General features: G+C 39.8%; 1 protein-coding gene across 2 annotated transcripts in view; it reads right to left on the reverse strand.

Annotated features, from left to right (window-relative positions):
* The window catches only part of zswim8 (zinc finger, SWIM-type containing 8), a 39,267-nt gene extending 18,894 nt beyond the window's left edge, over positions 1–20,373 (reverse strand). For both annotated transcript variants that reach the window (XM_051959901.1, XM_022200353.2), the window contains exons 1-9: positions 18,741–20,373; positions 8,299–8,452; positions 5,769–5,863; positions 5,468–5,640; positions 3,324–3,431; positions 3,116–3,197; positions 2,058–2,178; positions 1,372–1,573; positions 27–202 (exon numbers count right to left, since the gene is read on the reverse strand). In XM_051959901.1, coding sequence (XP_051815861.1) covers positions 27–202; positions 1,372–1,573; positions 2,058–2,178; positions 3,116–3,197; positions 3,324–3,431; positions 5,468–5,640; positions 5,769–5,863; positions 8,299–8,452; positions 18,741–18,918 — 1,289 coding nt within the window. In that variant the 5' untranslated portion in view covers positions 18,919–20,373. The remainder of the gene's footprint in view (positions 1–26; positions 203–1,371; positions 1,574–2,057; positions 2,179–3,115; positions 3,198–3,323; positions 3,432–5,467; positions 5,641–5,768; positions 5,864–8,298; positions 8,453–18,740) is intronic.
* Between the last annotated feature and the right edge of the window lie 3,832 nt (positions 20,374–24,205).

Consider the following 24,205-nt stretch of genomic DNA (forward strand, 5'->3'; position numbering starts at 1 on the left):
GCAGTATGATGCGTCAATGGTCTGACCTGCAGGGGCTCATAGTGGGGTCGAGCACTGCCAGCCTCCACAGAACCACCATCTCATCACACATGCTGGCACAGGCATGAGCCGCCACCTCCGACTGACCATTGCTGCGCCCAGTGTGCCCACTGGCACTGCTGTGGGAGGCTGACGTCCGAACACTGTACCACCAGCTGATGATCTGAACACACACACAGAAAAAATGGGAAGATGTGAGTCAAAGAATGCATGGTGTGTACCAAGTACTTACTGTAACCTCTGTTACTCATGTAGATCATAGTCATGTGAAAAAGTGATAGTACAAAGGTTGATGAATGCAAGGAAGAATAAAAAATTGTGTCTGTTAGCAACATTACTTAAAAACAGACCAACAGATTTGGATGAAATTTTCACAAAAAGTCAGAAATGACACAAAGACCATCTGATTATATTTTGGCAGTGATGTGGCTTCAAGTCTGGATCCACAGATTTATTAAAGATTTCTGTATTATTGAGAGATAGAAACATGGCGTCACTGTAACTACAACAACAAGTGAGCGCCTGCTGATGATCACACAATTGTGATCCTACTACAAATCCATGTCTGCTGACTTATCAGGACTTATACGTTGGAAATTCTACAATGACTGAGCAGCCTTGGCGGAGTACTGCGCTCTGTGAGTGCTTTTCTTGCTTCTAATGCTGTACTGACCCATGACTCCTACATTTTCTACCGTCACATGCCTATCACCAGAATAGCACAGCACAATAACATGCTCCTTACATGTCTGCACTATCCCCGTTGTTGCTGCAAATTTCCCCACTGTGGGACTGATAAAGGCTTATCTTATGTCATGAATTCAGACCTGTCCTGGTATATAACCTCTATAAATATTACAAACCTGTATATTCTACAACATTATGTCATGTAGTTGGTAGGATCTAAGAAAGAATTTTTATTGTGTGTGTGATGAAGGAGTAACTAAGAGTACCTAGTATTGGTAGACATGCATTATTGTAAGGACTCAAACAGGATCTGAGGCAGAAACAGTGAAAGGGATATTTCTACTTTTGGCTGTTTTAACATGTGCAATATTTCCCCAGGTGCAATTTTATTTGAGATTTTTAAGCACTGCCCAAGGCTACCAAAAATTACGACAAAGATATCAAAATGTAATACATCTCGAAATGTAAGGAATATTCCATATGTACTAGGCGGGTTAAGTCTGCTGTCATGTGTACAGGAATATTATTTCATGTTCCCACTATTGTCAACTTCTACATTAGAACAGATAATCTCATTTCTGTGGTTTGTCATTTTTGCAGTGCCTTACTTTCAGCAGCTGGAGCTCACTTCGTGTCACACTATACCTGTTCGTAGGTGAGGCACTGTTCAGTGAGGATCTCAAGCAGTGGAGCAGCATTGCTGTCTCTTCTCTTAAACATCTCCCGGACAATGGACAGAAGGTTCCAAATGCCTTCCGGCTCTCGACCCCTTAGAGGTCGCAGCAAACACGCCCACTCAGCAGCTGCTGGCGGCTCCGTAGACGACAGGTACATAGAGTTTACATCACTGTGAACAACACACACACAAACATCATTAATGCTTTGGGAAGTAACACTGAGGGGCATCAACGAAGAAGAAAGAGGAGTTAAAACGGAGTTCAGATATGAAATCAACTAAAATTGCTAATCAAAATGAAGAAACATATCTAGTACACATTTTTTTTAAAGTTTTATCTGGATAACCCTGGTGATCTATGGCACACAGGTATCCACTATATTATAATTTAGCTGTCTTTTACTATGCCCGCATTCAATTCAAACTCTACAAGTGTTATGGAAAGGTCCAATTAACAAACGACCATGTGTTTCTTCTCCAACATACGGCTGATGTGTAATATTTACACCACATTTATAAAGTGGAGTGTACATTTGAAAAAGGTCAGGAAAGGGTTTGAGTATACACCCTGTCATTAAAGTGTGTTTCAGCTAAAGCCTTTGAGAAATAAAATCAAAAACATTAAGTAGAATCATGTAAGACAAGTAGCGTGTACCTGAAAACAACAGGTGAAGGTCCACAGAACTTGTGTAGAGTCTTTTTGATGTTATCGCTAAGGGTCGACTCATCCAGATACCAGGTGCTCTGATCAGATGCTGAAGGGCCTGCTGTTGGATCTTTATACACACACACACAGTACATACACATACATTACTAATTCAACATTTCTCTAAGGCAGCCACAGAAAATCTACCCCATCATGAAAAGTAGAAATTGGCAATTTTTCTCTTTTTATTGAAAGCCTTCCTATTTTTGTCCCACAGTGCTTCATGCAGACAAAGTGTAAAGTCACAGTGGGATAAAAGAAAAAAAAATCACTTTTTTTCCCCCCGTATTTCAGCACAATAAGTCTGAGATTTTCTTTCCATTTCCTTTTTTTGTGTGCTGACCAAATATTATTCCAACTACAAAAACACTCCTCTCTCCATCTCCCCTCCTCACAAGAGACGTAACAAGAACTGATTCTTCAACAGCAAGCTGATGGCAAATGGCTCTGGGAAGTTTGGAGGCCGTTCAGCACCTTGAGTTCTTTATCACATTCCTGGAGTCGCTCTAGAGCAGTGTTTGGGATCTGGGAGTGCTTGTGCGATATGTGTGGGTGGTTGAGGGTGTATGTGTGCGTCTACTTGGTCTGCAACAATGTTTAGGAGGTGGTACATGTGAAACATCCACATGAATATCAGGACTCAAGGCTTCCCAGCAGCACATTGCTCTGAAACAATATGATCGACGATATTCACTTCACCTGAAAGTTGTTTTAATGTTGTGGCTGATGTGGTACAGCTGTGTGATGCTCTTAATGTTAGCAGGTCACTATAATTGACATTCAGTATTTCAAAACATATTGTGTGCTTGTGTTTGTTGCAGAGGAAGAACGCAGTTGCTCACAGCGTGGCTCAGTGCAACTATGCAAAGACCCCATCTTTTATTTTCAGATAAAAGGTTGAACTAAATGACTTTAACTTCGACTGTGGTTCTAATATCAGAAAGCTCATATCTGCATGACTCAAGTTTGTTCTGTTATTAAATGTTAGGCACAGAATGCTTCTGTACCTGGAGCTCCACAAACAGTGTTGATAGCAGTAGATTGTGAGGAGAGCAGCTCATCCAGCAGACGCTGGGCTGTGGGTAGGATCTGGAAATAGAACAAACTTTCGTTATCAGATACTGTATGTGACATGAACCACAGAGAAATAATATACATTTTGCTAAATATCTTGGTTTATAGAGAGAATAAACTGGTCCAGTGTATGACAATTACCTGCTGCGGCAACTCACTGATGAGGTACTGGGCAAACTTTTGGAGCTGGTCCCTTTGCAGTCTGGACAAAGACTCAGAGACCGGAGCCCTCAGACAGACTGCTGAGGCCTGCACACATAGGAATCAAATTGGAAACTCATTACTGGCAGTATTTGCACCCATGTCGTATGTGCTCTGACCACTCACCTGTTGCTGTTGGGTTTCTAGCCAGTGCACATTTTTTTTAACATAAAAGACAAGGCACATCACAATGACTTTATATCAGGCTCTGTTCAGTCAGAGGGGCCATTAACCCTTTACCAGAAACCCTCTGAGTCTCTAACTCTAAAAAAAAAAAAAAAAACCTCTGTAGAACCTAATAATGTCATATTTACTAAAACCATAATACTGTCTGATAATGCAACAAAAATGTGTACTTAATTGAAAATAATTACGTAATGTCTTTGACCAGCTGTATAATGTACTAATTGATATTAGAATAACATCTTCACCAATAATGTAACATTTTCCAGGTGGGTCAGGCAGATCTGACAAGCAGTTAGCACAAATCGACAAGCAGTAAAATCATAGCTTGAAGCCTACCACTTTGTCTTTATGTCCCATCAAACCTTTTGGTTTTTATAGAGGGAGAAGCTCTCAGTGCGAGCCTAGCCGCGCTAGACCCATTCTGAAGACGCAAGGGTCTAGGCACGCTCGACAGGGAGGGAGGCGGGCTAAAAGGTTGTCTATCAAGTCACTCTGCAGCAATTGGGTAGGTATACAACCAATCAGCGCAATGAATAGGCTCCTAGAGCGCCGGAAATCAGAGGATGCGGGAGTTCGGTGAAGCCTTATTTATACAGTCAATGGGTGAAGCTCAAGTATATTACAGACATGTTAACAGAAAGATTATTCAGAGTCGGTGCTAATGGAGCTCAACGAATGTTGTCGTTTTTGTTGTCGACCCTGGCAGAGAATTAAATTTGTTGCTGTGGGTTGTCTAGCACGGCTAGGCTAGTTGTTTCTGTCAGAATCGTCGCGCCTCTGTCATCACTTAGTTACGCCCGCCTTCTGACTCTACACTTCATGGTGATTCGTCCGGCCAGTTTTAGGAGCATCCAACCTCAAGCCTTATGGAGGGTAACTAGACCCACCCTGGCAGAGAATTAAATTCGTTGCCGTGGGTTGTCTAGCGCGGCTAGGCTATCTCAGTGCAGTTTTGGTGGTAGTGCCTGGGTATTTTCAACTCAGCTCCCTTTTAGATCCACCCAAAAAATTGATTGGCTGTTTAATATCATTCACTTCAGGAGGAAAAGTGACAATGTCAACTGACATACAGTACTGCGTCATTTTAATGCATGAAGCAAGTGTTGTAAGATGCAAGTATGTCATGTGACCACTATTCCATTTGACACAGGAAATGATGTCAAATTGACACTGAAAGGGAACAAATATTTATATTCACTATGTATGCTTATACCTGGTGTCATGTAGACGAAGAAAAACATGATCACTGAAAGCTGGAAAATGGTACAGAGAATGAAAGTACGGTTCAGAGAATGGTACCCGAGGTATCCAGTGCTGCTCAGAGGCTTATCTAAGCTGGAATTTTTGATGTTTAGGATGTTGTTGAAAGCCTCTGAGTTTCTGCCAATGTGCATATGGATGTATGTTGCTCAAACCTCTGCACTTGACTTTTCTAAGAGAACCCAAACTTTTGAACGGTAGTGTATACCTCTAGACTAAAAGTGATCACAGTACTACATTATCTGTCAAAAGTTATAAGTTTTGGTCTTTTTTGGCAAAAAAGGCTAAACTAAAAGGTACCGGTCGAGGCAAATTGCCACCCTCCCATGGCCTGGCTCTATTGGAGGTATTTTTTTATCCTCTCCAGTAAAGGACAGTTTTGTTTCCCTTCACACTGCCACCATTTATTTTGCCCCAAAGAAAACTTTGGTTTGTTGGTTTTCTCTGTATACATTTTATAATGTCTTCACCTCCGCCTCAACTTATTACCTTGAGATGACATATGTTGTGAATTGGTGCTACACAAAAAAAATGTAACTGCACTGAATGGAACTTGCAGTTTGAAAAGATGTGTCATCACCTTGCCTATTTTGTCCGACCAAAAATCTTATACAGTTCCTTCCTGCAGACAAACTTACATTGTGGATCCTGAAAAGGCAGAGTGCCACCACATGGGCACACCATTTGGCTCCGGCGCCGCAGGTACAGCTGCAAGAGGTGATACGGCAGCGGTCAAACATGACTGCCACATTGTAGGCCCCTTTAGACTGACCGGACTGGCTGGAAACGACTGTAGCACTGAGATGGAAGCCTGGTAAAAGAGACACGGTCAGAGAAGACAATAGAATGGGTTGGGCAAGGAAACAAGTGCACTTTCTTTGTTCCATATTTAACACAGTCAGTTTAAATGGAAATGGAAAGAATGACTGCTTAACCTACCGATCTGCAGGGGGTCTTTGACAGCTCTGATCCTATAGAGCTGCTCTCCACGTTGGAATTCATCTGGACTCCCGTTAGCCAGGCAGGAATATAACCTTTAATAGGGTGAAAATAAACCCAGTTTTAAACTTAAGGTTTATTACATATTCATTTCTGGAGCATCCACAACAGCAACCTGAGACAAAGGCAGAGAAAAACCACCAACAAAAACACGAGGGGCAAGTGGCAAACATCATGATTTTTTTAATAGGGGAAAACATAAATACAGACCTCTGACATGTAAAAAATTTTGGGTACTCTTCCAAGTTTATAATCAGTACTTGTATGGCAGATATCAAAGTTTGTAAACATGTTCAAAAACCCAGTATTAAGTCCTTTTACTCTTGATATAGGACTTTTCAACACTCTTCTTGTAGACAACTTCAAGTTCTGAGATAAAGTTCAGAGCACAGCACTGGCAAAAATGACCAAAAACAAGACATTACTACAATAATGTATAAATGTCTAGAAGTTTTTTTAATCAGACTGACATATTTCATGTTTCTAATGTCCAATCTTACACATTGCTAAATTAGTCAGCACAATAATCACTAATCACAGTCGCATGATTGTTGTTTGTTGCAGCCTGATAATTGTGTTCTCCAGCTGTAGCCATAGCAGCTGAAAGCCAACACTTCAGGAGAGTATGTGCTTGCAAATGTTGTTGAAAATGTGTCATAGAAAACTACTTGTGTGTTTACAGTGGAGCTGAGGCAGCTAGGAGAATTGTTGGGGATTCTGTCAACAGTCCTAAATTCTCGTAGGACACTAATTGTACATTTTTAAACTGCCATTCACACATCATTTGAGTTTGGTTCTGGTAGTACAGTGGTGGTCAGAGGTTTACAGTGAGTCTAAAAATTACAGCATCAACATTGAGCCGGTGTGACTATGTCTGAATCAGCCTTACACATCTGGATCCTACAGCTTTACCTCGTTCTTTTTTGCAAAACTGCTCAAGCTCTGTCAGGTTTCACAGAGACGGTTAGTAAGTTCACCTTGTTGTCTCTAAAACACTTCTGTCTAGCTTTTACAGCTCATTGTGTTGCTGGAAAACAGATCTATCTTCCAAGTCGCAGTTCTCTTGCAGACTGCATCCAGCCGTCTTCCATGAATTCCCTAAACTTTGCTGCTTCATTTTATGTTCCACTATTACAGGCTTTCGAGCACTTGCTGTTCAGAAGTATCCCCAAATCCTGATCCTGCCACTGCCATAGGGATAGTGCTTTTGTGATGATGTGTCGTGTTTATGTCTCATCAGACCAAAAAACCTTCTCCTGCATGCCTTCTAGGGAATTCTATTTGACATTTAAATTGAATTTTTTTAACAGTGGATTTCTCTTTGCCACTCTCCCATGAAGCTTTGAGTGGTGAAGAAGAAGAAACAGTTGTTGCATACAAAGTCTATTCCATCCCAACCGCTGAAGGCTGTAATTCCTTCAGGAACTAATAGAGAAGATTTCTAACAATATGGTATGCAAGTTTTAATTTGGGGTTTTCTAAAATCAGCACAGTGACAAAATTAGAGAAGGAAAGTCGAAAAAATATAATTACAGCACATGTGATATTTGATTAAAAGTCTTAGCAAGTTCATTGTAACCAGACGCTTTTGGTAACCATAAATGAGCTACTAACATCCTGGCACGGTACCGTCTTTTAAGTGCAGTCCACATATTTTTGATAGAGTTGCGGTTAAAACTTGGGATGGGCCAAGGTTACTTTATCTGCTCCACTACCAGCTTTGATGTGCGTTTGAGATCACAGATGGAACACCCAATGTGTGAAGTAAAAATCCAGCTGTGGCTATCCTAAGGAATCCTGTGGTAGTCATCTTCCATGGTTACACCAATTTTTAGTAATGTAAAAGTTTCACTGATAACCTTAACAGTTGCTGTAATGTTTTGGGGGGGTTAATGCCTCCCCATTTTATTTCCAATGGCAGGCCTGAGCCTTCATCATTGGTTGTTTCTGGCCATCCTAAACAGTTTTCTCTCAGGTGAGGGGGGCCTTGGCAAACTGGCCTACATTTCTCAATAACTTTGGTTTGATAATCTTGGAATCTGCAGGTGCTTATAGCTGGCTCCAAGAGGCATTCCTCACTTGTGTAAATCTCTGATCGTCTTTAAAAGGTCTGCACTGACCTTCATATTGTACTTTGTGCTGGTGAATCCAGTGAGTGCTGTCACCGAAATGCTTTACGTGTTGGTATAGTGAAGGTAGAAGTGACAGTCAGTCATGTTCATATCAATCATGTTAAGTTGAAAGACATTTTAGAGCTTTCAGCACCATCAATTTAATAATCTTTTTTCTTAGTGATTCATGTTGCACAATAATTCCGCTCCACAGGAACAGAAATGGAAAAACTAAAGCTACAAGATTCATGTCCATGATGTGTATATAAACTTCTCTGAAAAACACTTTATGTGGGGGAAAATAGATCTTAAATGGCATCTGCAAATTTTACGTGTCATTGAGGTTAACACATTCACACCTGATGTCCTCCTCATTTTCAGGGAAGCTCCAGTAGGCGATGCGGAGCTGGAGTTGTTCTGGGACAGGGGGATAGACCTTCTCCACCACCTCAAATGGGATGTGGAACGCCACCTGCTTCGCTGACAACTCCACCAGTGGAATCACCTGACCATCTGAGGAAGACGGCACAGGAGAGGAAGATCAGTTTAGTCGGAAAGAAGAAAGAAACGCACGTTCCTTCATACCCATGTCACTTTATTGAAAGTTGCAGGTTAAATTATCGAAGTTAAATATTAAAGAGTACCGTAACAACAGGCCAGCAGGCTGAACAGCAGTGTGCTCCTGTCCTGTGAGGTTAAAACCTTCAAGCTATCTTACACCAGAATTTCTCTGTGAGCATGTGTGAGAATTGTTGAATGAGACGCAAATTGTAAAGCCCCTTAAAAACCACCAAGATAAAAAGTGTTACATAAGTTCAGTCCATTTCCAATTTATACGTACCATTCAGAGGCCAAAATGTCAACCCTGCCACCAAGACTCTTGCCTGATAGTCAGCTTACCATTCCTTTTTTATGCTCCTCAGGGACAAATAGAGGTCTCTCTCTAACTCTATATTTGTTACACAGTTATTTGCGGTACTTTTCATATGAATAACTAAGTGCAACACTATGAATGTCTTCCTGGACAGACTGAAAATATACACCCTGTTTTTGTATCATCATTTAACTGTTCTGCCTGTAAAATAAAAAAATGACACGCTGCTCTTTTTGCAGCTAATTGCTTTTGGATGGAAAATAATGCTGCTGACAGTGCTACATAACTTTCTTTCTTGGGAGTGTGTTCAGCTCTCACACATTTTCAAAACCGGATTCCGTTATTTTTTTGTCTTTTTGGATCAGCTCTGACCATTCTTGGGTCTCTTTTAAATATATCTTTTTATATTAAAAATTTTTCAAGTAAATAGACATTAATCCTAAAACCTCTAAGAAGAATCCATTTGATTATAATAACAGTGTAAATAAGACTTTCTTATTGTGCGCCATCCTTTGACAAAAATTTGTAAGAAATGAGTAACTCGAAGACCAACTTTGAAAGTTCCACTACGTTGAAAAGCTGGCAGAGGAAGTAATGAATGCACAATGTCAAAAAAAATCTACAGCTCAAGAGCCTCTTGCGATGGGATCAAACCAGCTGCAATTTCCATCAACATGTTCACATTTTAAACAATTCAGTAGTCATTAGTACATAAGAATAACGATGCAGCTCATTTTCTACCAAGAGTCACTGGAAAGAGTTTACCTGGTGGTCTATAAATGTCCAATAGAAAAGTCAATCAGATGACACAAAATTCATGAAACTATTTCTTTGTGCAAAGCTAAAATGTCTTCACTAGCCAGAACAGTCTGGCAGTTCTACCAACTGTCTGGATAAGAAAGTAAATCTGCAATTTGCCAGGTATGCTCCAAGGAAATCCCTCCTGAAGGAAAGCAACCAGAACACACAACACCACAAGCCTGACTAGACATTTGAAGGTTATTCACATAAAGGAAAATGTCAATTTTCAGAGTTAGCTAGCGAGCACTAATTTAAAAAGAGAACAGAATCTTTTAGCAATTCAATCACCACTCTCTTAGCTGTCACTTTTTATTATTGTTTGTTTCTTGCAGTGTACTTTGCTGCCCATGTAGCAGAACTGAAGATGCTGAGGTTCTCTCTGGGAGTGACCAGGATGGATAGGATCAGGAATGAGTACATCAGAGGGACAGCACATGTTAGAGGCTTTGGAGATAAAGTCAGAGAGGCCAGACTGAGATGGTTCGGACATGTCCAGAGGAGAGAGTGTGAATATATTGGTAGAAGGATGCTGAGTCTCCCACCGCCAGGCAGGAGGCCTAGAGGAAGACCAAAGAGGAGGTTTATGGATGTGGTTAAAGAGGACATGAAGGTATTTGGTGTGAGAGAAGAGGATGCAGTAGACAGGGTTAGATGGAGGCAATTGATTCATTGTGGCGACCCCTGAAGGGAAAAGCCGAAAGGAAAAGAAGAAGATTTTGCTGCCCATGATCTGTTATCTCCTATAAATGCGTATCAAAACTGATGGCTGACTGACTTGAAACACCATTCCGGCCATAGACTTTCTGAACTGCAGTTTATAAAGTCTGAAGTTGGAGTATATTGATGACTGTCCGTGTGTTGTGCTTATTAATTGGAATCTATTGTCATTGCCTCTAGGAAAATCATTGGTCTAACTTCTGTGTTGTGCACATTAGGATTATATTCTAATGTTCAAGAGAACTCTTTGTGCATCTATTTCCAAGAGGCAGGTATGTGGAGAGGGAAGACTACATCCAACATATACAAAAACAGACTCACGCACACTGTCTAATGCAAACATAAATCTATTAAAGCAATGTCTTGGAACTAGACCTTCATCAAGGAAATAGGGGTTTATTCTCTAAAATTGTATTTATCTTCTTCCATAGAAAAGCTACATTTGCTAGCCTTTAAGCTGTTCCCAATAAGCTCTTGGAGTAAATGTTCTTCCTCTAAAGCCCCTTTCAGACATGTAGCCTATTCTGTAAATCTTGTAGGAACTGAATGTGTCGGCTTCGTGTCTGAATGTGCATCCTGGTCACATTTCCATAAAAGTTGTATTTCTAGGTTGGAAGTACACTATTATATTAAGAGATGGCACACACAAACAGTGATGCATCAGGTGGTAGGAAGTGAGTCACATTTCAGCAACAATATTCATAGAAATCGGATTGATCCGGGCTAGGGTCGAGCGGTAAGTCAGTGTGTAGACCTACATCTTTTCACATCACACGGGTGAGATGCCATACACACAGAATAGCAGTTTAGCTTGCTGCTTCCAGCTTTTTAAAACTGCTCCCTTTATTTGTTAAGTACCTGCAGCAGGATCTATATTAGCACAACTCTTTCTCCAAAGAGAAAGAGTTGTGCGCATTTATGCACGGAGCAACAGCAGTAACTGCATTTATTTGTTAGAATTAAAAACTGTCCCTGACAAGGAGACAGAGTGGAATAAATAGACATCTGTCAGTTTATGATAATCTATCATTTTGTACAATATAAAATGTAATTAAGAACAGTGAAATGAGTTAACATTGCTCGACTACAGCAAATAAGTAAAGAAAAAGCAATTTGCTAAAATACTTAAGATACAAAAACTGTTACTAATGAAGACATAATTTGTGTGTGTGTGTGTGTGTGTGTGTGTGTGTGTGTGTGTGTGTGTGTGTGTGTGTGTGTGTCATCTGATAAAAGGGCAGCACACGCGCAAACAAAAGTTGCATTGAGAGCACATTGGACTGCGAGTGAGAGTAGAAAAAGTGATGGGTCTCAGATTACAGACCTCATTTCCAAGCCACTACTTGTGCTGCTGTTTACCATATATGGAGGAAAGCACTCTGCTCAAATAATGCCATCCTTGGTGTAAAGGCTCAGGGGCTCACGGTAACAGGCAATGTGAAAGCCATCAAGACAAGCAGCAACAGCTCATATATTATGTGGGAGTATATCAGTAAAAACTAAGCTGACTGGTTACAAAAAGTATACAATCATTTATGAGTGCACTACAGTTGCAGACAAAACAGTGTGGAAAACTGGGCAGGAATCTCAAACACTATCCTACAGGCGATTAATTTCAGTCTCCATTACAGGAGATTATTACAATTAGATTACACAATCCACATAAAAGTAAGTTACATCCTTGTTAAAGCAATTGCTTCAGGACAATGGTGTAGTTGGTGCTGTATCTCAGGGCTATGGAAGTTCTATTTGTGCTGCTAAACTTTGAGCCTCAACCACAGTGTTACTTTTAACAATCAAAACTATTACAAAAAATATTCAAGAATGTTTTTCATAACAAAAATACTACAACTAAATAAAATCTATTAAAAATTTAGTCAGCAAATATACAGTAATGATAATGTGACAGACTCTTAAAGGAACCAATGACAAACAGATGAATTACTGTTTAAACCAAAGTCTTATTGATTGACCCACATGCATCTACAAAATGAAGACTGCAGTCATGGTCTTGATTGGCTAAACACGATATCATCTGCCCGAAATATCTCATCTTCAGAAGTTGAACTTTTGCACAAGTGTTAATGAGAACGCATTTTATATTTAACAATGTTCTGTCGCTGCTTGCAATATTATCTGATGCTTCAGCTTCTTAGAAGAAACAGATTGTGGATTCAATTGAACTACAATCCATTAGAATCTTCATATAGATGTTTGCTGAGGAAATATGGTTATCCAATATTCTAGGTTCTCCTCTAAAGCTAAAAAGCAGACAGTGCACAGCATGGATCACCCTATTATCGGCCCAACTGACTACTGAGCCTGATATTCTGCATTTAATGATCATTTTATTGTTAATATCGGATTAAGTTGCTGCTTTGCAGTGAGGGTGGAATGATTAATTGATTTCAAATTAAAATTGCTATTCAAAACAAAGCAATTGGGAACAGCAGCAACTCAGCCACGACGTGATAGGCCACGTAAAATCACAGAGTGGGGTCAGCAGATGCTGTGTCGCGCAATGTGCAGAAACTCCCAACTTTCTGCAGCGTCAACAGCTACAGACCTCCAAACTTCTTGTGGCCTTCAGATTAGCTGAAGAACAGTGCATAGAGAGCTTCATGGAATGGGTTTCCATGGCCGAGCAGCTGCATCAAAACTTTACATCAAGTGCAATGCAAAGCGTTGGATGCAGTGGTGTAAAGCATACCATCACTGGACTCTAGAACAGTGGAGACGCGTTCTCTGGAGTGATAAATCATGCTTCTTTGTCTGGCAATCCAATGGATGAGTCTGGGGTTGGTGGTTGCCAGGAGAACGTTACTTGCCTGACTGCATTGTCTCAAGTGTAAAGTTTGGTGGAGGGGGATTATGGTGTGGGGGTTGTTTTTCAGGAACTGGGCTTGGCCCCTTAGTTCCAGTGAAAGGAACTCTGAATGCTTCAGCATACCAAGACATGTTGGACAATTTCATGCTCCCAACTTTGTGGGAACAGTTTGGAGCTGGCCCCTTCCTCTTCCAACTTGACTGTGCACCAGTGCACAAAGCAAGGTCCATAAGGACATGGATGACAGAGTTTGGTGTGGAGTCCTGACCTCAACTAGATAGAACATCTTTGGGATGAATTAGAGTGGAGACTGAGAGTCAGGCCTTCTGGTCCAACATCAGTGTGTGACCTCAGAAATGCACTTCTGGAAGGATGGTCAATAAGTCCCATAAACACACTCCTAAACCTTGTGGACAGCGTTCCCAGGAGAGTTGAGGCTGTTGTAGCCACAAAGGGTGGACAAACTCCATATTAAACCCTACGGATTAAGAATGGGATGTCATGTTTATGGGAGTGTAAAGGCAGACATCCCAATACTTTTTGCAGTAAAGGGTATGTTATGCAGTGCATCTGACCCAGAGTTTAAACTATCATGTCAATGGCACATCAATGGTGTTACAAATTTATTCATTCCTCTTTGTATGACAGTCACACTTTGATGGTATTTTGATGTGGCAATGCTAAATCACCTGTCTTAAATCTAATATATCTAAAATAGTCAACTAAAGCAGTTCTCAAACAAAGTATACTGGCTTATATCCCAGGCCTTGCAAAGAAATTCTGCCATAAAAAAGGTTCCCCTTCAGAAACATAACTCAAGATTTTCATGGTCATCCAAGAAAAGAAATCAAAATAAACAGATGACATTTTACTGAAAAGCACCTCCCTTATATTTTTGCATACAGGACAGTAAAACTTAAAAAGAACCTCATTCTCAACTTCATCTAAATTGCAAACAAAGTTTGTCCTTCACTGGAGTTACAATAAACCTCCCAGTCTCTAAAGCTAATGGTAAATAAATAGATGTCAACAATCCTATTCACCTACATGTAAAACATTTTAGTTTCACGATGCAACATATTTTCAAAGTCTAACACTATCACTGACTATGAATACAATCTGCTGTCACAAGTAATACTACTATTACTACTCATTTTTCTATTAACTTTACACTTTTCCCCCTCATGCAAGTATATATATAACTTCAGAACATATTGCACTCATATGAGAATTTGTTTCTTGTGTAAATTATATTATTGTAATGCAGTAAGAAACAGGGACAGTGTTCCTGTTAAAGAGTTGAGAGTGCAACCCTTAAGAAGCGTGGCTGGGTAGTAACAGAGTTCATGTTGCCAGCCTATGATTCGCTGTTGCCAGTGAATGACAGCATGCTGCCCACCAATCAGCTGTGAGCACAGAGAGAAGCCACTGAAACAGCTGTTCCTTTGTAGCTGGCCAGTGAGGAGCTGAGGGCTCATTCGGTCTTCTCACTGGGCGACTAGCTGTCCTACCTCCTAGATTTCTGCCTCCCTCTGTCCATGATTCTTCACTGGGTGATCCACCGCACACCTGTGGGATATCTAAAAGCTGCCTCCGCTGTTAGACACATTCAATCCTGTGCTGTTTTTTAGCTGAAATTAGAATTACTTTGACTGCACAGTTTATCTGAAAACTAACAGGTTAAAATTTGGTATTTCTAAACAAAACTACTCTGAGTTGAATAAATACTGACTGACCTATCTTCATTTTGGTCTGTTGTGAAACTACAGTTAGTGCCACATGTATCTCATTGGATTGCTGTGGTAAGTATGCCAGCTGTGCAATGCTGTCTTTGTTTTCCATCAGCACAAGGATTTCTTCTCCATTTCAGAGATACACTGAGGCACACTTCATATTCTCTGTCCTGCTGAGAGGAAACCAAGTCATTTCACAGAAGGAGTTGGATTCAGACACAAATGTATCAACCATTCATTTCAAATAAATTTAAGAATTAGAAAAGCTTTGAGTTTTGCCCCACTTTAGAAGCGTTGTTTCCTTGTGTTGTTGCCAATACAGAAAAATCAGAGAGGTCATTTAATGAGCTTTATCACAGAGCAAGATTCATTTCAACAGCAAAAATACCTATAAGATGAACCATTCATTGCATATCTTTTTACCTACTCTTTACAAAGAAGTATGTTGGGAGTTCAGTAGTGGATATCCTTATCTAATTACTCTCAAATATTGATTTGTAAGAGAAAAAAGAGTCATCTGAATAAATCCTGCACAAATTTACCACTGTAGGCTTCCTTTTGATTTTGGAGGGCCACTTTCAGGTCCAGCTCTGATTGTGTGTACTTTGTGTTTTGCCTGCACGCAAGCAGATTCAGCTTCAGTTTTTTGTGGTCAATTATTCATTTCAACCTTTCCTTCAATGTGCCATGCATTTCACCGACAACATTACACCTGACAATACCCTACGTCTTACCAACACCATCCCCAAGGGGGTTTGTTCAGCTGCTGGACATGCAGTAAGGTTGCTCTGCAAACACTACCGCTGAATGTGTGGATATATTCCTTGATAGGATTTATAGCATGTGGTATTCTCTCTTCACCTTTCATCTTCTTTGCTGCTGAGAAGGTAAACAATCACTGCTATTTGTCAAAGCAGAATTGTTAGTTGTTCTTTACAAACTGCCTGCAACTGACCACAGTAAACAAAAAAAAGCTTAAATATCTGCTGTATTAAGTGTTAACTTGTTGGCTAACATATTTGCCTCTGGATATTTCTTCAAGTTTCTCAAAAATTCAGATTTACTCACTGAGTTTTATCTGAAAGAAGTCTAATCAATTTGGGTTGAGGAAACTATTTCTCTAGTCGCACTTACACACCTGTATAAATAAGATTTCTGACAACAGAAGCTGGACACTATGAGCACCAACGGGAATTGCAATGAATGCATAGTTAGACCAGTAAAGTGCTTGCTCAGAATAGGCATATATTAAAGGGTGAATAAGAACTTCACTAATAAATACTGCCATATTACTGCGCATTTAAATTATTAGCGGTAATATGAAAGCAATGTTATCAGCTATTTGACTACTGAACTGAATAATAATATGGTTAAGCGTCCCTGCAGACGTGCAAAGTTAGCTTTAACCGGTCAACATTGTAGAAAGTTTAGAAATGAATGGGGATATTTTTCTCACTAGTTAGTGTAGACCAAACCAGAGCTCAAAGTAAAATCAAAACTAGACTTGAGACTGACTGGAAGGTTGTCCAGAAGAGAATCACTGACACCCCCCACAAGGAAGGTAAACCACAGAAGGTCATTGCTGAAAAGGCTGGCTGTTGGCAGAGTGCTGTATCGTAGTATATTAATAGAAAGTTGACAGGAAGGGGAAAGGTGAACAAGCAACCCACACATACGCATAGTGTGTGGATGTATATATATTTTATATATACTTAATGTATATTTAAAATATATACTTAAGTATATAAAAACTGTATTTAACCAGCTATACGTAGTGGAAAAGGTGAAACTGGAAAAGGACTGCCATCCACGCAACAAAACACACCTCTAAGCTATAAACTTTAACATATATTAAATAAACTGATTAGCGCTACAAGTCTCCAAGCTTCACAGTAAATAAATGAATTGGTGCTTAGACCTGTAATTCCTGGAAAATATCCAGTGAGCTTTCTGTGTGACTGAGGACTAAATGTTTCATTGCCAGAGCAACAACTCAGAACAGCTGTCTTGGACATAAAGTTAGCATCTCCAGTGTTCTACAGAAAACTCCACACAAATAGTTTATTATGAACTGAGAGCATGTCCACAATGTGTCACATGAATAAAAATAAGGGTCCTGTGTCAAACCCTGGTCAGGTGGAGGATTGCGAGGGATGGTTGGCTGACAGGCAGCACCCTGTCCATTAAAGTACGGTATCAGAAACAGCTTTGATGCAGCCTCAGTGACAGTAGGGGGTGCAATCATAGTTAGTCATACAAAGCATGATGCCCGTGACCCAACCATAAGGAACTACAGTGCAACAAACACCAGATAAGTGATACAGTATAGCAATGAATGGAAGGAGTGTCAGCAAATCCCCACCAGCATCACTTGGCTGGGAAAGAACTTTGGTGCAGTGAGGACTTTCAGAATTGTTGATGACATGAAATTGTGGAACTTTTTACCGTTCAGATCCATTACAGATGGCAGTAAACCTAGGAGAATTAACAGAGCAATACATTATTTTGTTAAACCTCTGGGATCATTTGGATCCCCCTAACGGTTTGTTTAAAATCCAAAAAAGACTATATATATTAACAGGTCATTCATATTACCCAAATTCAGCCAAATAAACACACCAAGGAACAAGTAAAAGAATGCTCTCTCCTTCCTAAGAATAAAAAGATTGATATATTCTCATACCTTTTCAACCATTTAGTATTTTGTGATGATTTAGCCCATGCGTTTTACCTGGAATGTGATCATATGTATTTCTCTAAAACTAACCCCGCCATATTTCACAGTATTAATTGCTCTGTGCGGTGATGCAAGGATGAGAACCACACTATGGATTTTAAACTGGTATAAAATGAAGTACAACTATGTCAACAGCTGTGACTATGGTAACTTCAATATGAAAGGTATGTAACCTTAAAAAAAAGGTGAACAATGTAATAATAATAAAAAAAAATTGCTTTTTTGTAAACCTTCTCTGACATTGGCATAGGAAGGTCGTTCACTTATGGGACAGGGGCAGCATCTAAACACCATTGACACAGGTCCACTCTGATTGGTAAGTTAATTATCACACAAAGAGGATAGCATTAATTTGTAAAACCAGATGTAAAACCACTATCGCCACCTTTTTGATGTGCTAATTGCATTGTTTCAAATTGCATTTTTAAATTTAAATCCATTAATCATTCAGTCATTAGATATTTTTTGGGTCTTCTACTTAAGAAACTCTCATCACTCTTTGTTAGAAAACAACTGAAGGCAAGTCAGAAGAATGTCATTATTTAGAACCCTTTGAGAGAAAAGTAAAAAAGGCAAAATTTTACTCTTGGAAACAAACAGTGACGATGGAAAAACATGGATGTGGTTCTGGAAAACCACCCCAGAGAGGAGCACTGGGTTGCTGCAGGCATTAACACAAAAAGACACACACACTGCATGGTGACTGACTGTTTACACAAATGCATTCAATTGTGGCCAATAGGTTCAAATATTCTCAGGACATTTCCATAACAGCATAAGCCATATAATAGTTAAATGGAATCACAGTACAAGTGCTCTTCCAAAAGGCTTTGAGAAGTAGCTTGTTGACTATGACCAAAAAGTCTTAAAAGTCTGTAAAAGATTAAAATGTTAGTCCATTTTCAAATAGCTGCCTATAAAGTCAGGTCCCTGTCAAATAGATACATAACAAAGCAAAGGGGGCACAGGAAGTGCTGCTCTGTTTTTTTTTTTTAAGTAAGCTGCTTTAATATGAGCTAGGGTCACAGTGTTTGGAGGATCAGTGCCTAAAATAAAGCAATAAAAAAGTATTCAGAATTAATGGCATGTGTTTGAGTGTGTTCTTCTCCAACCTTTAATCTTGACAGTAGGAGAGTTTGGTCCAGCGGACTGTTTCCTCCATCCCCTCCAGTTCTGACAGAGACTCTCGGCCTCGGAGATGAAGGAGCACAGAGAGTCTTCCTCGAACCGGTCCGAGTCTTCGAAAGAGAACCTCTCCCCATCCTCCCACTCGGCGAACATCAGTTCCATTACATCCACTTTTTAACTGCTGCGGAGTCCAGAGGACTACGACTTGAGGCCACGGTCCTTTTTTTCGGTCTAAATCAAGGGGAAGCCTGGCGAACAGTGTCCAACACTCGAGGAGAATCAAGAAACTGAAGACTGGGGGAGGGGAGGTTACTAGCGACCAAAACACAGCTGAGAGGCTTACCGCCGGGCCTCAGACAGCTACATAATACAACTCTGACCAGCCTCTGTTGCACGGCTAAGGGTCGGCGGAACTTCTCCTGTGTTTAGAGGCGGAATCCTAAATCCCCAACACAAGCATTAGTTATTCAGAATTTATCCACACTCCCCGACTAACTCCCCAAAGTGAAGCTCCCTTTACGGACAGACACTTTGAACAGAAGGTCCTCTCGTCTATTTGACCGTACTTTTGCTGTCGCTGAGGGGGAAAACTCAGCAGCTTAGCAATGTAGCTGTCAAACAGTCTAAAGAGTAGAGAACATGAACATTTCCTCTCCCTCACTCTGCAGCTATGAACACGGACACACAATAGAGCTTTTTCCAAAAACCCTGGCCGGGGTATGGGTGTGATTAAATTGTCAAGAAGTCATGAAGTTTCCTTCATCCCAACGTCCTACTCATCTCAGCAAAGACCTGACCTGCTCTAGATTACCCGATTAATTATTCTAAGACCGTAGCCATCCTAAATGTCCAAATAGAGACGATGTTAAAGTACACGTAGCAATAGTACTGTCAAATACTACCCTTGGTCTAATGTGCTAGTTGAAATGATATTATACTGGGCTGCTAATGGTAACAACAATTAGCCGACGTTAGCTGCTAGCCTCTTTTTGTTAACAACTGCATACTAGGATAACACAAATATATGACATTCGCTGCTGATAAGTATATTGATATTTAATGTAGTTTTCAACCCAACTAAATGCTTGTTCGGGTCGTTTTATCTTCGTTCTACTTCAGTCCTCAACGTTAGCTGTAGCACGGGAACGCTAACCTGCAAACGGCTAACTTCGGCTAGCTTGATTAGCTGTTTGTTTACATTTACTGGTGGTGTTGCACAGCGGTCGAACTATTAACAACTACATGGTAATTTATAATTACCTATCCTCCGGACTAATGCATTCATCTGGGTTACATTCGGTTCATATTTGGATATTAATCCCCGCTCCTAGCTATGTTTTCCGTTCTTTGCATTAGTACTAAGGGGTTTCTGTCTGACGTTAAAAGCTGGTATATTCCTTGGTTAGATCCGGTGGGGAAAAATAAATCAAACGAGCCCTTCGGATTTCTTCCTTCGCGACTGCCACCGGTTGTCCTGGTGTCTAACAATCGATACCTCCAAATGACAGTAGGAGCCACATATGGTTTCCTGTGTCCCCCTCGTCCAGGCTCTATCAAAGTATATCAGTCTGCCGGGGGAAGATGGCTCACCTCGCTTACAGCTCCTCCTCCATCAGCTGATCACAGCTTCCGGCTGCCAGCTCTTCAAAGACAGCAATTGAGACTGATTTAGACTCAGCTGGAAAAGACTTCAGAAAGGCGAGTGGTCGTAAAACACCACACATACTTTCACGCAGAGAATGCTGACAGCTCAAACCAGATAATGACTATTGTATATTACTACACAACTGATCTGTAACCTCCAGAAGTCTGTCTTGTAGTTAACAGCTGAGCTTGGGGCTACATGGTGGCACACTGCATTATGTCTGAGCAGAGGCGGAAGAGCTTGTCACATCCATTGCATAAGTGACAATGTAAACAATGTCATTTTATCATTTCCAACATTAAGAAATATGTACCTGAGAACCAAGATGAAAATTAGTTATTCAAACCTGTCATAATTTAGTGAGGGGGAAGTTAGTAGAGTTTCTTTTGCTTGGTCTACTCTGATAGGGCTAGGGCTGACAAAGTGAGACTATGTCCAGGCTGCGTGCACAAGAGTCTGTAAGGGTACTGGACTATACGTGCAGTTCATTTCAAAAATTTGGAAGCAACTTCAAGTTTCTGCTCACAGCTGTCTTTCTGAAAAACCAATATGAATTCTATTGATTTTGGGACGTAGTTACTGCATGATCAGACTTTGCTGTCACTGATATGCACTATCTTCCTCAACTTATCTTTAGATATACATTGAAGTTACCACACATTTGCTGAAGAAATGTTAAAAGAAAAAAAGAGCTTAGGTTTAGAGTCGAGAAGATTTATAACAGTCACAACTTCAGTGCAAAAGTAAAAAACAAATCACAGTTTGCATTATTCACTTTAGCTCTTCGGCTTTTGAGAGATTGCAGACAAAAATTCCAATAAATCTCAACTGTGTCCATATCTCTGATAAACTACTACAGAAATGTAACAAAAATACAGATTTGTACATTGAGGAAAGAAGGATACACTGAAAGACATGCAGGCACTTGAAGCCAAGGGCTGTAAATACTAAGTGCATTTTTGAGCATAACTGTCATCCATTCTCTCAAAAACTAATACCATCTGGAAAACCGAGAAGAGCTGTATGATTATTTTGTAGGCACTCACGCTAGTGATGGACATAGCCATAGATATTTTGTTTTCCAGGTCCATTCATGTCATTCTTTGGAATTCAGTATATTTTGATGGAATTTCTTCAGATTTCATATAAACATTCACAGGGACTTAACTGATTTGATTTTGATGGTCAAAGGTCATGGTTGCTGTGAACTCACAAAACATGTTCTTGGGCAAAACTGAAGCTAAATATGACAAAATTTTACACAACTGTCTAATAGAATAAACTTAAGAAGTGAAAAAAGGTTAGATGCAGAAAATCAAAGGTTGCTTCAGTGTGAACCATAACAATATAAAAAAAAAATTCTGACCATCATTCAGTTGTATAACCCAGAAACAGAGGTTGAGATTGCAACTCCATCAATCAGGCATAACATGATGACCTCCTGCCTAATATTAGGTTTCAGGGTGGAACCTACCTAGATCAGGTTTGCCCTGGTAGATTGCATGGATGCTCAATAAGATCTGGATCTGGGGAGTGTGGAACCCAGGTGAACACCATAGCTGTGTCGTGTTCCCCAGGACACTCCTGAGCAATTTTTGCAGCGTGTTGGGGTGCAACTGGCATCAAGGACTGCTGTTGCCATGGTGAGGTGGGGGTTGCTTGACCTACAATGTTTAGGTGGGTGGTACATGTCAAACATCCACATGAATGTCAGGACTCAAGGTGTCCCAGCAGAACATTGCATTATAACAAGATGATCGATATTATTCACTTCACCCGTGAGTGGTCATAATGTGGTGGCTGATTGCTGTATATTTTATACTTGGCCAGATATAGAATTTATGACGTTTATCTTGGGTGCCCATGTAATAAATGATTTCATACTCTTTACAACAGATATATCAGTCTGGACAGACATGTGTGCGTAAAGTGCAATTTCACTTTTTGGTGGACATGTAAAATCTGCTCCAAAGTGAATGTGACTTGAGACCGAAGTGATAGTTCACTTTTCAGCACAACACTGAACAAAATCATACAGTCAAGATGATGCTAGACAAGTCTCTGACTGTCCTTGCATGGCCCAGCCAAAGCCCAGACTGAAAGTCCAGATAACATCTGTGGACAGACTTGAGGCAGTTGAAAGAGGCTTCCCATCAACTCAAAAAGAACGTGATAAACTGCCCAAATCCAGGTGTATAAAGCGAATTACTCAAGACGACAAAGGAGCTTTATAAAAGTACTTAATTAAGGGTATCAGTACTTGATCTAGATCTAGAGTTTATTTTTTGACTTTTAGGACATTTTCAAAAATTGAGTGTAAAGTGATGAGCAAAAATTGCAGTTTTATTCATTTCTAAGGGACATGGTGAAATACTCTCTGTATTCTGTTGTGTAAATTTGCTGCATACTAAGGTAAACTTAATACTGCTGTCTATATGTAGCGATTTAGACAGTACTGCCTCTCCTTTTAAGCATTCTAAACATCAGTAGGATGTGCTGAGTATCATTAACACAAATATAAAACTGAAAGAGAACAATTAAGAATCGTCAGAATAAACTGTCATTGTGACAACAATATTGTTAAAAAGATCAAATGAGAGCAGTGGGGAGACAGTGATGTAGAAAAAAACACAATAATACATAACATTTTTAAACATATATAAATTGTATGCCATTTTATAGAGCATGGATTGTATGGAACAGGGAATTTGTAAGAGCAGAATTGTTTCTGAAAATCAAACAAAAAAGGACGATAAAGAAAATAAATAAAAAGTTTAATGCATTGTGAGGTTGAATGCTGGTTTTCTTAGATACTTTAAATTAAGTTTACCAGCAACATAGTTACTTCAAGCAATGCTTTCATTTCTCCATGTAGCCATTCAAACAACTTAAATAAATACAGGTTAACCAAGTCAACGTTGATGTACAACATGTATACACTGTTTGCACTTTAGTTTTACATACACACTTTTGCATCACACAAAAATTATAATACTGATGAGACATACAGTATCTACAAGTATAGTAAAATGTTCTAACTTGAGGAATATTGACCAAGTGAATATACCATTTCCACTTTTAAGAGCACAGACTGCTATCATAAGCAAACTGAAATGAATCTGCTTGGGGGCCCTGGTGCAGAAATCAGCTGCAGAGTCCCTATTAAGCACACAGTAATTCAATAGTAAATACAATGTATTTCAGGATTATCCACCAAGTAAGCAAATGAAAAAAATAATCTATATTTTAACACAGGTCCCCTATTTATGACAAGGCTTCAAGATCAGGTGACAAACCACAACCTACCTTTTTACATCAGTTAACAATATACTTATTTCCATATCCCAAAATACATGCAAAATTAATTGAACTGGCACAGACCAGCTGCTACACAGTGAACCCTGTCCTTTGATCTGGAGCTTGATTGGCGATGTAGTACTTGGTTATAAACCACTTGTACTTGCACATTATACTGTGCACTGGTTGACAGTCTATGTTATTTTATAGACCAATAATTACTTAAATATTAGTTAGAAATATATTGGGAACAACTACTACATTAATGGTCAAAACAATAATGCAAAATAGTGGAGCCTGTGGATTGTTAACAGTTGGACGTGCGGGAAAATTAATAAAATAAATAAATTGTCTGTATTTACAAATTCAGTCCTATAAGGCAGTGGTTCTCAACCCTGCTCCTCAGGACCCCATGTCCTGCATGTTTTAGATGCTTCCCTGCTCCAACATACCTGATTCAAATGATCAGCTCGTCATCAAGCCTCTGCAGAAGCCTGATGACGAGCT

This window comes from Acanthochromis polyacanthus, chromosome 15, assembly GCF_021347895.1.
Source record: "Acanthochromis polyacanthus isolate Apoly-LR-REF ecotype Palm Island chromosome 15, KAUST_Apoly_ChrSc, whole genome shotgun sequence".
In the NCBI taxonomy this organism is placed as follows: Eukaryota; Metazoa; Chordata; class Actinopteri; family Pomacentridae; genus Acanthochromis; species Acanthochromis polyacanthus.